Raw genomic sequence first — 14,316 nt, 5'->3', positions numbered from 1 at the left:
ACATAGAAAGCTGCCTCAGCGTGTCATCTGCAGACAGTCTCCTGGAGTCACTGTGTGGTGCTACTGGCCTTCCTAGACAGTTATTACCAGACTTCGTCACTGTACCTCACCTCACTGTGAGTCTCCTAATCAAAATGTTTCCCCACCTTGGCTAATACTTTGTTATGAGCTCTTACCACACTTTGATTTTTCTAAGCAATTATAAAGCTGCCAATAAAAAATGAATTTTGAATATACCAGAACAATACAAAAATCAAAGTCACACTTAGGACCCAAAGCCCCCAGATTACATCATTCCATTAGTCCCTAACTTGAATACTAAAGAAAAGCATGCTAGATTCTACTTTCTCACATTTTAATCCAGATTAAATGATATAATTTAAATTATATATCTAGATTAACTATAATCTGTTGCCTCTTCCTCTCATAGCAGATACAGCATACAAAGGCAGACCCTTTGGTAGAATTGAAATCCCAAAGCCATTTGGCTTTGATGATGGAAAGATGGGGCAGACTAGGTCAGTATCCTCTGTGATGGACTCTTACTTCAAGGCAAACTTTGTAATTTTGACTAATTACTCTTCATTTGTTTAAGATTGTCCATCCGCCTGGAACATACATATCAAACAGAGAATCTGAATGAGCATTTATCAAACTGTTTGTTAAGTAGTAAATCTAAATAAATATTCACTGAATAATTTAAAAATTCTACAAGGCAGTGAGTAGTAGTTTCAATTAAAAAACGTTTATCTTGGAATAAAACATTATTAGGATGTCTTCACTTAGAACAGCATCAGAGAGGATGGATTCCGTGTTAGTGTTCATCCTGTGAAGTCTGCAATACACAACAGCTCTCCAGCCCTTGGGGATAATGAGCCTCAGTCCTTTTCTACACTGGAAAGTGAGCTTCACAGTCCCTCCTCGCCACTGCCCACAGTTACACTACCGTCTGCAGTTTTCCTCATTTTCCAGCAGATACCTGCAGTTGTCTTTGGAAGTCTTCATAGTGTTAACTGAAGCAGGACTCAGAAGAGCAAAGGCACAGAACAGTTCTGTGCGCCAGTTCTGTGTGGGGATTCATTTCAAACGGCCTGACCTCAGAACTACACTTGTGTTTAGACTCACTCGGAAAGCTTTCAAGCACTTGACTAATAAAATCAAAAAATTTCTTTTCTTTGCATGTGTTTCTCAGCTCAGAAACATGCTCTTTATGGCCTACTTATATATAGTTATTAGGCAACTACTGATTTTTCCCATGAACAATTCCTCTTGGCTATTTACACCTTAGATTTATAAGCAATTAAATGAAGTAAAGCCTATATTAAAAGTCTTACCCCGAGGAAGTTTTATTTTGAAAGGGTGTTTTCCCCTAGTGATATGAAAAGAACTAATTACAAAAGCACATTGCAGACGACATGGACTCATCAAGCGGAGCGACTTTGGAGCAGGTCTGTCTCCATAAAGCTTTTGATGTGTGAAATTAAATAATAAACTCTTGCTCCTGCTAATCATATGTTTTAATATAGTAAATACCGGTTATAGTTTTATATTAGGAAAAGTTTAAATCTTGTGTTCTCTAGTAAAAAAAAAATATAAATTGTGAGTTAACTTTTATTTCTTCATATGTTGCTGCCAAGAAAGTATCTAAGATATAAATAGTCACTTAAGTGCATTGTAGTGTTTTTGAATCCTCCTCTTCTATCTCCTCTTTACTATTACCACTGATGGCAGTCAGAATGATTCTCCAAAGGTGCCTATGAACTACCTCATAGACGGAAAACATGTTGCATTTGTCAGCAAAAGGTCCTTTTTAGACGTTATGAAGTTATGGAGCTGGACAGTGGTGGCGCACGCCTTTAATCCCAGCACTCAGGAGGCAGAGGCAGATGGATCTCTGAGTTCGAGGCCAGCCTTGTCTACAAAGTGAGATCCAGGACAGGTTCCAAAGCTACACAGAGAAACCCTGTCTCGAAAAACCAAACCAAAAAAAAAAAAAAAAAAAAAGAAAAAAAACCCAAAACAAAACAAAAAACCAGTTATGGATAGTAAGGTACACAGATTAGAATCTAGGGTCAAACAAGCATTCTTAATTTGTGATAGGAAAATGAATAAAATAACGTAAGAGTTCACTAGGAAATTAATAACTTATAACCTGCATGTATGGAAAAGTATAATACAAGACCATTTGCATTTGCAGAAATAATGGAAACAGTGTTTCCTTAACTTTTAAGAGTTTTATTCTTTTATAAACAGTAACAATAAGACATAAGAGGATGAGATCATGATGAAGAAATGAACCCACCCTTAGCTTAGGATAAAGTAATTTTCTTTGGAGACTGTGGCCACTGGTAGGTTACCCACACTCCAGGAGATGGCCGCACACCCACGAACACATGGACAGCACTTGTGGACTCAATTGGTCATTAGGGGAAAAAAGAGCCAAGTTAAAGGGGGGGTCTATTTTACACACACACACACACACACACACACACACACACACACACATAAAAAAGATAGACACACATATATATCTCACAATGTGTGTGTGCAGTAGCTATATATAACTTATCTATCTATCTATCTATCTATCTATCTATAGCTATATATAAGGAGTGTTCTGTAGCTATACAAATTCTTTTGTTACTGACTTCTTTTGTTACTAGATCAAAACCACTAAGTTGGTATTTGGAAATAATTACCAATTTTAAACATGATTAAAAATTGAATGATAAGGAGCTTCTGAATAATTAATGAAGACAGGCCTCATTTTCTTTTCTCTAATACATAGGAAAGGGCTACACAACAAGGAAATTTAAAAAAAATTAACTCCACCAATATCACAATGTTTGTGAAGGTAAAAAGTAATCTATGATTAGTTATACATGGAAACAAAGCCAGTATTGTTAAAGAATCTCTATATGGGCTCACAAGATCCATAACTTTGAAATAGAAATGCTGTGTAAGTATATATGGAATACTTTTGCAAACACTGTACAAAAGACATTGGCTATGGAGACACTGACCGTTCTCTTTTGATTCCAGCTCCTGGGACACAGTATGCTTAAGAGCTTCTGCCATTTTTTCATAATCATCCTATTTTATTTTATTTTATTTTTTTTGGTCTCCTCTCTGTGACCACCTTCCTGGACCAAACTCTAAAGCTCAATCTTCCAGCGAGTGCTGTGTCAGTTTACTACTCTTTGTTCTAACATTATGTTCTTCTCGGACAATTTCAGCTTCAGTGTAGTCTAAACTTTGTAACTCTCATGCCAACGTCAAGATGAGACACGTTTAGATGAGTATGTTTTGGATACCTCTACTTGGGGATCTGCACGGATGACATCAGGGTGTTGTGGATCACACATGCCTGCTGATCCTTCCCTACATGCCCTCTCCTGCATAGAGTATGTGTTAAGAACATGGTGATCACCTATGGCGGCAAACGAGGAATCTGGGGGGCAGCTTTGAACCACCTCTTTAGCTGCTCATGTCTACCCAGTGGTCAGCGCCTGAGTACTAACTGCACTCCTTAAAACTCCCCTGAGTCTATTATCCTTTCTCTACCTCATCCCAACTCACTCCATTCCAACAGGAATTTCATGCTCACTTATCTATCAGCCTTATCTCCAGGCAGTCAGGCCTTTAACTTTTCCATTAAAATTACACAGAACAGCTTAATTATTCTGGCACACATCCACCTTTAGACCTTGTTCATCATGGTTTCTGTCTGGAGCCTAGTTCATGGTCACTCCAGTCACTGAGATGATGCCGTGGATCAGGGCTGTCTTCTCCAGGAACTACCTCCTGAAGCCCTAGACTGGGGAGCTAGCTGTCCTCTGCATGCCCGTGTAACTCTAGTTCTACCACTGACAGATGCTGGAAGCAATGTATTAAATATTTGTCTTGGATTATGTTTTAAGGATCCTGAGCCCGGCGGTGGTGGCGCACACCTTTAATCCCAGCACTCGGGAGGCAGAGGCAGGCGGATCTCTGTGAATTTGAGGCCAGCCTCGTATACAGAGTGAGATCCAGGACAGGCTCCAAAGCTACACAGAGAAACCCTGTCTCAAAACACCCAATAGAATCCTGAGATAAATGACCTTTGCTTGCCTTTGTGTTTGACACATCTGATACACAGTAAGTGCTCAATGTTTGCCAAAGATTTTATTAAGTGGAGTTAATTATGTAGGTTAATACCAGATATTATCTAAGTTTTAGTCTTATTTCTCATTTTGAAGTAAAAAATAAATGTATTTTTTATTGCCACATATAAGAAGTTCACATGTTAACTGAATGTGATGTTTCAAAAAGTGTATGCACTGTATGATGTTTCAAGTGAGTTAAACACCCACAGTATCTTCACTCCTTAAGGTCTTTTCTTTAGGCTTTTTGGAATGCCTAAAGCATGTCACCACAGTTTTCCTGGAGTGTGAAAACTGGACTGCTCCCTGAGGCTGTCCTACTGCAGCCCAGGAGCCAGGGCTCTGCCTCTTTGCACCCCTCCTTCATTCATGCGCTGTGCAGCTCAGGAGCCAGGGCTCTGCCTCTCTGCACCCCTCCTCCTTCATTCATGTGCTGTGCAGCTCAGGAGCCAGGGCTCTGCCTCTCTGCACCCCTCCTTCATTCCTGTGCTGTGCACTTCTCAATCTTTTTAAAACACAGACTTCTTTACAGCAATTTCAGATTTACAGATGTTTGTGAGGTTTAACTAAGGAATTGCAATAACGTTTTAATTGCTAGAAAGTACAAAATCACCTGTCAATCAAAATCCCAACATTTGTTATGTCAACACGACACTTACTAGCTGGTTTTGAAATCATTTAAAGGTAATCTGCGCATCTGCAAATGAAAGTTATGTTTCTATGTAAAAATGTGAAATGGTATTTTGAAACACCAAACAAAAATTACAATAACAAAACCTACAAAGTAAATTGTAACCAGAATTTAAAGAATATTATCAAATAACTATTTCAATATGATGTTATTATCACACAAGGTCCAATTTTCATTATCAAAGTATGGTTTGCAAAACCAAGATTAGGCGGGTCCAAGAATTAATACAATCAAATTATTTTGTGTTGTAGAAATATACTCCAATTTCTGATAAACAAAGCAAAACAAAAAACCTAGCAACCAAACAGAAATTAGATTTAATCCAGTTGCCTATAATTCATTTTACTATAAAGGAACACCATATTACATGCCTTTGTTTAAGTAGAAGATATGCTATTATTTTCAAGATACTAGGGTTTAATTAGCAACATCCATTTGAAAAAGAGGCATGCTTTGACTCAGAAATTTCTTAATTGCTAACAGTGGCTTTTCCGAGTAGGAGTGTTGTATATAACTTATTTCTGCAGATGTAATTAGAAACCGGATTTAAAGTAGCAAAGCCTTGAATATCTTCACTGTCAGCAGAAAAATCCTTCCATCCCAGCAGCTGAAGAGTATACTGGTTCTTGAAATTTTAACAAGGAAATGAAGACTTAGTAAAGAAATGGATAGTATAAATGTTGCATACAAATTGAAAAGGTTAGGTTGTCTGCAATAAACACAAAATGTGAGGTTAAATCTCCATAGCAAATTGCTGGGAAAGAAAATTAATGCAGCATGCTCCATGGTGAGGAACCTAGGGGAAAGCAAGGGTCCCTTAGATCAAAGCTGCCTCACAAAGCCTCAGCACCTAGCAGTCACGGTCAGAGTCTCCCCTGAGGAGCAAAAACACACACTTTCAACAGCTGCCACAGTTCACTTTTAAACTGGCTGCTAGATTGCTGAAAAAAAAAAAAACCATCGCTGTTACTTTTCAAACGGATGAACTAGCCTAAAACTCCCCTTTCCTCTGGACGATGTCACTATCCACAATTACTGTGATAAAACACCATGAAGAGTGTATATTGTAAGGACAACTCAAATAGGAAGAAGTCAAGAGTAACATCAAAGTTCCTACCGGTTTGGCTGAGTTGAGACGCACTGCGACTCTTCCGGGACAGACCAACAATAGCTACCATTTTGGCCCCAATGCTAGAGCGTCGCTTCTTGCCACTGGTACCCAAGGTGCCCACTGCAGTGTCCGACTGGCTGCCATCATTCTTCTCGAGGGAGCACATGTCTCCACTGATGCTCGTGCTTTTGGTCATGTTCTTCCCTGACATGCCCATCTGTCTGCTTTGCATTTTGGATGTAAACACACTGTCAGCCGGTGGATCATTAAAAATGAAGAGGAGAGTAAAAGGAAAAGACAGAAGAGGCATTTTAGATGAAACATCAGGAATATAACAATCAAATTTATCATCTTTGGAATGTATTTTTAGGATTTAAGATTTCCAAGTAGCATAGTCTTGAATATACTCTATTCTCTATCCAGACAACTATAACACATAAGGCAACTATGAACAAAGTCAGAGTCAAGTTTATTCTGCTCCTGAGGCACTGGGTGAATGGTCATGGAGGAACACAAACACAGAAACTTGGACCTTTCTTAAGAGCAGGAAGACCACATGTGCTTTAAGTTTAAGTAGGCTTACTTAATAATGGTTAATTTTTCTAAGAGGGCTAGATATTTTCATTAGTCTTACGTTTTAAAAAGTTGTTTCCTTTTACTTAATTTTGTAATTATGGGTGTAATTCAAGTTTTTAAAAATAAAAACTTCCCTCATAGTTTTAGACAAAGTCAGAAAGCAGTTAACGAATTACTGAAACATGGAAGCGGACCATGGACCACTGCAAGACTAATACCTCACGGGGAGTAAATTGAAGACAGGACCAGGGATTCTTCCAGTTACTGGGGAGTTGTAGGACGCAGAATGGGGATGAAACATCTGCAAGCAGGCTCTCCAGCTGCTCCCTATAAATCTGGGATCATGTGAAGAAAGCAGCCTGTTTTCAGGGATTGGGAAATTTGTTCAGACATCATCATTTTGATTTGGTATTAGAGAGTTACAGTTCGTGTTTTGCTTTGGTCCTGATAATGGGACTGTTCAGCACATGAGTAATAAAAGCTAGGGATTAAAAGTCAAGAGACAAAATATCTGCACATTTTCTCCAAGATTTAAAAGGATAGATAAGGTCCAGTGTGAAAATTTAAAACTACATTGAACTATTTTATTTCTCATATCAATTTTAATGAGAAATAAGGCAGAGAGAAAATCACTGCTTGCATTTTCACACTACCCCACACTAACAATGTTCCCATTTGTTGGATTTTGTTCTTCTTTAATAAAAACGGAGAGAACTCGTGCAGAAGGCAGTCTTCCAGTTGAATGCCAGCTGTGTTGCTACCTCACTGACATCTTTTGAAGAATAATTATTTGTGCTACTCTGAGCCCCAGGATTATCACTTGCAAAAGAATATTTGTTTTAAATAATTTGTGAGGGGAAAAGCTGGTAAGTGGAAATTATAACATTAGGGAATATGTGGAAGTTAAAGCCATTCAAAAATGTATGGGTCCTGGACTACTGAGTCCAAAAAATATGGATCCACTTTCTCTTGACTGCAGATGTGACTAGCCGCTGGGTCCCTTCCCTACACTGGACTGTAAACTGGAACTGTGAGCTGAAAGGAAGCCTTTCTCTCCTGAGCTGCTTGTCAGGATATTTTATCACAGCAAGAGGAAATAAAAACTGGACAGTTAAACCAGATCATTTGGGAAGTCTGGATTCATGAGATGAACCAATTAGGTACATAACAGGGAATAAAGGGAATATAAAGGTAAAATTATTTGTTCAGAATGATTATTTTAGTAGAAAACATAAATATATGGCAAATATTATAGGACATACATATGTATATAGATGCCATTATCCTAAAAGTAGCTTTAACTTTTTCCCAGCAATATTTGTTTAAAATGTCCATTTTTCCTATTCTGGTTTTCCCAAAATAAACATAAAAAGAATCAGCAATGGCAACAATAAAATAAAATAAGTTAGAAGAGGCAAAAGAAAAGAGCAAGCAGGGACCAACAGCACATTTCCTCTACACAAGCAAAAGTACTGAACCTTTGTTGTTCCATGAATTGAAGATGACAGCTTTCTAGATACTCCTGCTATGTTATTAAGTTGTAAAGTGATTGACTGCAGGGTGATTGGTTCTAGATAAGGGTTTGCATAGTTCTAACTATTGCTTTGTGTTCTCTAAGATTTGGCTTTAGAATATACAAACTTTGCATATTTTGTAGTTTTAAAGTTAAGCACATAAAATTGTCAACACAATTGATCAATTTTACAACAAAATTACAGTTGTTAAGATGCACCATGAAATAAAATTAAGAGCCAAATCTAGTATTATTAGAGGAAAATAATATCTCTTTTCCACAAAATATTTGTAAATATTATCCAGACATACATAGCATATAAAGATATGTGAGTACACTGAATGAAATATATTAATTGACAGGTTTGAAAGAATACAGCTAAGTGGCTTAGCCTTAAAATTATGATTTGTAAGAACATGGAACAGCATTGTAAATAACATGTTTTCACACGTGAATGAGTATTTCATCACATGGAAACCTGGGGAGAGAGGAGGACCTTAGAGAAGACTTAGCGAATGGTGTCTTTTAGATCTGGTGTGCAGAGGTGCAGAAGGTCTAGCAGTACAATACAGTGGAGTATGCAAAGCACAGCAGGGAAAAGATGCACAATGAAAAACTGGAAGTGGGATTAGCTAAGCTCCCATGCACTGTTGCCTGGAAAGACACACCTCGTCTTCTTTCCCACTGTTTTGTTCTTGGATGTCAAGTGTGATGAGATAATCTGTTAAGATTACAACTCTCCTGTATGTAGATGTTTGTATGGTTTATTCATATGTGAGGGTGTATGTGCCCATGTATCTATGTAGCAAGTCAACATGAGTCAGGATGTCAGTCAGGTGATGGATGTCTTCTATTGCTCTCCCTCTTGTTTTTTGAGGCAGGGTCTCTCACTGAACATGGACTTCACCAATTCAGCTAGACTGGCTGGCTGAGCAAGCTTCTGGGTTCCTCCTGTCTGCCAATCAGCTCTAGGATTACTGGTGTGAGCTGCTGTGCCGAGCTTGCACATGTGTGCTGGGCATCCAAGCAGCTTGCACAGCAAGCATTCATCCACTGAGCATCTCCTCAGCTTCCCTATAATTCATTCCTAAGTGCAGTCTTGGTAGCTGATGGGCAGACGTTTCACTCTGAAAGTGTTATACCTTGAATTTTAGCTTGTTCCTTGCATGGACCTTGCAGCTGCATAAAGTTCCTTAATTTAAGAACCTATATACTGTTTCTTTTCTAATGTGTGGAACTTAAGGTTGTTTAATTTACTATTTATTAACTTTACTTCACTTTAGCTCAAATGACCATCAAAGCAAGTACAATAGTAATCATTTACTGAACAGTGATTAAGGGATACTACTTATCACCATCGTGGGGGATATAATGAGGACATCGTTTACTGGCTGTGCAAAAATGCAGGCAGAGCTTAAACAGAAACCCATACTCTACTGTCAAGAAGCCTTGATGAAGTCAAGCATTGAAGAAAATCTCCTTGAAGCATACAGAAAAACTAAATTTCTCATAGTAATTCTTTGATTTCAGTTATGACAGAAGTTTAAAGTTTAAGATTTTAATATTTATTGGATGTCCTGGATATGAATACATTATATTAAAATGATACAATGTATTAGAATTGAGCTTTCAGTGTGTTGAGAGGCTATGTATGTGTGTGTATACTACAAAGTTAATGTCCAGAGGTGGGTAAGAATATTTAGCTAAGTAATAAAGTATTTTTGGTCAAAAATATCTGTCTTGATTATAGCCATTAGCAATGAACCTTTAAGGGTTCAAATCTTGAGACTCAGGGCAGGAGGCAATCAATGTTCCATGATCTCAGAATAGTTCACTATTTACTTGAAATAAACTAAGGGACACATGTGAAGTCCAGAATTTCTGAAACTCCTTTCTCAATAGCTAGTTAGCATGTAAAATTTCAATACATTAAAACTGTTTTAGACACAAAGAGTTTTTCTCTGGAGAAAACTAGCTCTCCCACTCTCAGGATCCCTCAGTTGCTGTAGTGCTTTGTGCAGGCTGGAGTCCAAGAGCACACCAATTGATATCCAGTATTAATGACCAGCTCTGAAAACACACCTGAGGAGCATTATGCAGACTGAACAGGTTACATTATATATTTATAATATACACATATGTGGAATAATGAAAAAGAGGACATAAATGTGAAAGAAACCAAGGGGGTATATGAGAGGGTCTAGAGGGAGAAGGCAGAAGGGAGATGATATCATTATATTATAATCTCAAAAATAAAATAAAACAACTAGAAGAAAGAACTCTTGATTTGAAATTTTAACAATTCAAGAAACCCTGATAAAGTCAAGCACTGAAGAAAACCTTTCTGAAGTATACAAAAAAACAGACTTTCTCAATTATGACAGAACCTTGAAGTTTAAGATTTAATGTTTGTTACTGGACTGATCATCTCTTTAAAATATATTTACTCCCTAGCTACTATGAGGCTGGCTTTGTCCTGAGAATGGGCGTTTCCATGAGGCAAGATAATAAACAAATGACCATATCAAACAGCGGTACATGATATGGAAAAATACAGATAAAAGAGATAATGATGTACTAGAGGTTTAGGTGAAATTTTGGGGTGATATAGGGAGATTTCTCTGAAGAGATAATTGAGCTGAGTCCTGAATGATGAACCCAAGTCATGTATACCAAGGAGTTCAGTCAAGTCATGTACCTCGAGGCAGGACCACAGCTGGCTGTGAGCTAACTTACAAAGCTACAGCGGCTGAAAGCACAGGAAAATGCCTGAATGCACTAGATGAAAATCACAGCTTGAAATGCTTATTCTTATTAAATGAGCTATTTGGATGTTAGCCCAGAGCTGAGACCGGAGACCATGAGAACACAGATTGTATAGGTTGTTGGGCCAGAAGATTTGGGGGGGGGGGTTCTAATGCCAGTATTTTATCTCTGAAGACACACCATCCAAGGCTTCTAGAGAGATTGTAGATATTTGCCTTAAAAAGTGATCTTTGTAAAGGATAAATCATTAAGGGAATTAGGAATATTCCTTAGTTGAACACTTATAATTATTAAAATTAAGTTTGTCTCCATATGAACCTCTCTTTTCTGAATTCATACATACTTTCTTAAATTATTAGAAACATATATCCTTTCTCTACCAGGATTGTAGGAGTGATTTAATGAAAATAATTGAACTTGTGGGTCATATTATTACATATTCTCATGGCTCTCTCCTATCTTCTTTCTCTTTCCTTAATGCGTTTGAGCTGTGGTCTTATTGCATTGCCCATCTGACCCTGAGCTACACAATGAGATGATAACCCCCAGTCTCAAACAGACTGGCAGTACTCAGATTTTCTAACTATTTTGGCCATTCTCATATGGTTATTTTCAGCACCTTCTATCATATTGGTTATATTTCCCCAGATTCTATCTGTATGCTTTCATTAAATACACAAATAAATAGATAAATAAATAAAGAAGACAAAACCTGGGCCTGATAAATAAATAAGAAAGACAATACCCAGGCCTGGACATGGCTCAGTTAGTTAAGTGCTGGAGGACCTGAGAACACACAGACAGGCTGGACATGGGTAGTGTGCATCTGTGACCCCAGCACTGGGCTTGGCACCACTGAACTGAGGAGCAAGTCTCAAAACAACAAGGTGGAAAGCAGTGGAGAGAAGCACCAGATTTTGACCTCTGGTTCCCACGTACATGCATATGCGCTAGCACGTCCATGTAATTGAGAGGAGCACGTCCATACATACAGAACACACACACACCCCCTCCTACAAACCTGCATTGAAAATGTGTTTCAGTCACAAGTGTCATTATTTTCACTCATTGCTAATTTAAGAACAAAGTTATGAGTTAGAATTTTTAAATGTTTTCATTATAACATGTATCTTATAAGCACTGCATATTTTTTCATATCAGCTAATACTTTATTATCCTCAGAGACTTGCCCTAATTGGCCTCTTCTCCCTTGACTTATTGGCCGCCAAACGTTTCTCGACTCAGCTAATTTCAGCTATGGTAAACATCACGGTGTCAAGTGAGCGATTCCTTTTGCTAATGTCTCTCATGCACCTACTTGATATCAGGTCCCAAGGGAGTGAGTGGGGGCTGAACTGGTGCCTGAGCTCCACATTCCCGCACAAGGGGGCTGAAACTGAAGGGACAAAAGAATGGTTTATTTACTTATTTATTTTTCTCCACACAAAGAGAATTTCCTCTAGTTGGTTTACAATACTCTATGCAGAAGAACATCTTTCTCTAACGTGTCTAGAATCCACTCGGGCTGCTGGTAGTTGTGGCTCTGCAGTGCAAAAGAGAAGGACCCAACAGTCATTATGTGGAATAAGTAGCAAGTCATTGCAACACTTAGAGCTGCCAGAGGAAAGAGACACAGGACTCAGCACTAAGAGACTCTACTGCCGGAGACTTGAAAAGAAGAGATCGAGAGGGCTTTAGAAACATGTTTCTTGAATCATGGGTAAGAATGGTGGCACATAGGGAGGAATTTTATAGATTAGGACACAGAATTGAGAGAGCATGGCACAGTTTAAAGATGAGTAGTGTGGCTTGGCCGAATTACCCAGGTGTCATAGGCAAGGGGTAGTGATGCTGAGTCCTTAGAGAGCAAAGCATTCGCTCAAGGAGTACTGGTGTAGGCAATGTTCAACACTGGAATTACGTCATCTTCTGACCGAGAGGTTCTGGAGGAAGCTGTCCTCTCAGGTCAAATGCGCAGGGGACTAGGCCAGGCTAGAGAGGTGAAGTCAACACATATTTGAAGAGCAGGGGGCACGTGAGGATGGGAGGATGGCTGAAGCAGGCCAGCTAACAGGGTAAGGGAGGGTGGAAAAGTTCAAGAAGGCAGCTCAATGAATATGTAAGGGTGGGAAGGGAAACCTGAGACAGAAGAGTGGTAAACCACAGAAGACAGAAGAGTGCTGTTCATGGAAGTTGGAGTAGACAAAAACTGCAAAGATGACATTTGAAACGAATATTTAAAAAGGGATTCCAGGTTGGTAGTTTTGAGGGTTTACTGACTTTGAAGAAAAAAAAAAAAACTATTCAACTAGAGCTATATCAGTTTCCAAGGAACCAAGAAAGGGCTCTAAAGAAGGAGAGGAGAAACTACAATGGTAGAGAATTCTAGAAACACAATGGGAAAGAAGGAATGAGGTAGGAAGCTCACAGGGCTATCAAGAGGAGGGAAAAGTACTAAAATTAGGATTCCTGGTATTTTACTAAATTTTAGAAAAAGTGAAGGACTTTCAGCAAATGGAAAAGAAAATTAAAATCTGTTACAGAAAGTTCCAAGATGGAAAAACATAACATTAAGAATCCAAGAGAAAGTCTAGAAACTAAGATAACAATCTTACTTTCTATGATTTTAATTTTGGATCAAATGAAAAATGTAAAAATGAAGTTTCTAAGATTTTCTAACTTCTGTTTCATAATTAAGTAATTTTTCAGCAAAGGAAAACATTTTTAAAAGATGTATTTATTTGTGTATGACTACATGTATGGCTGTGCACCTCATGCAGACCTGGTGTCTGAGGAAGCAGGAAGAGGGGCTGACCGACCCGGAACTGGAGTGAGCTGCCATGTGGGCACAGCATGGAAAGCAGGCTCTCTGCAAGAGCAGCAGATGCTGGGACCCCTGAGCATCTCTCTGGTCACCATGCAATACTGGCGTTCTTCTCTTCTCCTTGAAGCCACACATTCTTAGTCAATTTTAAAAGGTTTGCTCTCAATTTAACTCATTTTTTAATCAGCATTTAGTTCTGAAGAAAACATAGGTCATTTACTTTTTGAAATACTCATATATTTTTGTACTGGGACTAATCCTTATTATTCCTTATGTCTTAGACCAACAAAACTAACTAAAGCCAAGTATTCCTATATATAAATGTCATGGGCAGTGACAGGTTTCTCTCCAACTCATTTTTGTTTGAGTTTTTTTTCTGGCTTTACCACAAGTATATATAGCATTTAAAATAACATTAAAACCTCTATAACAAAATATTAGAAGATATATTTTACCTATAACTTTAGGTATCAACTTACATTTTCACCATTCTTATTATTAAAGAACCACTAATTGTTAAGATTGTATAAAAAGAAAATGTGTATTTTTTTGAAATAGGAACACTAAATAAAAAATTACATTTAAAAGTCTTTCAATTATTTGTTTTATTTATCTGAATATTTTGCCTGAATGTATGCACATGTGTGCATGCTGCCTGCAGAGGTCACAAGAGGGCGTCATACCCCACGGAAG

The 14,316-nt window shown here is 38.1% G+C and overlaps 1 protein-coding gene across 25 annotated transcripts in view; it reads right to left on the bottom strand.

Moving 5' to 3' along the window:
- Nucleotides 1-14,316, bottom strand: part of Rims2 (regulating synaptic membrane exocytosis 2) — a 465,362-nt gene that overhangs the window by 64,387 nt on the left and 386,659 nt on the right. For 14 of the 25 annotated variants that reach the window (XM_036208697.1, XM_036208689.1, XM_036208687.1 and 11 more), the window contains one exon: nt 5,951-6,192. The exons of the other annotated variants lie outside the window; for them this stretch is intronic. In XM_036208697.1, the coding sequence (XP_036064590.1) occupies nt 5,951-6,192 (242 nt within the window). The remainder of the gene's footprint in view (nt 1-5,950; nt 6,193-14,316) is intronic. 25 annotated transcript variants of the gene reach the window in all.

The sequence above is a fragment of the Onychomys torridus genome, chromosome 16 (assembly GCF_903995425.1).
Source record: "Onychomys torridus chromosome 16, mOncTor1.1, whole genome shotgun sequence".
NCBI classification, from domain to species: Eukaryota; Metazoa; Chordata; class Mammalia; order Rodentia; family Cricetidae; genus Onychomys; species Onychomys torridus.
Note: the sequence above shows the minus strand (reverse complement) of the source record. Positions and strands in the feature narration are given on the sequence as shown.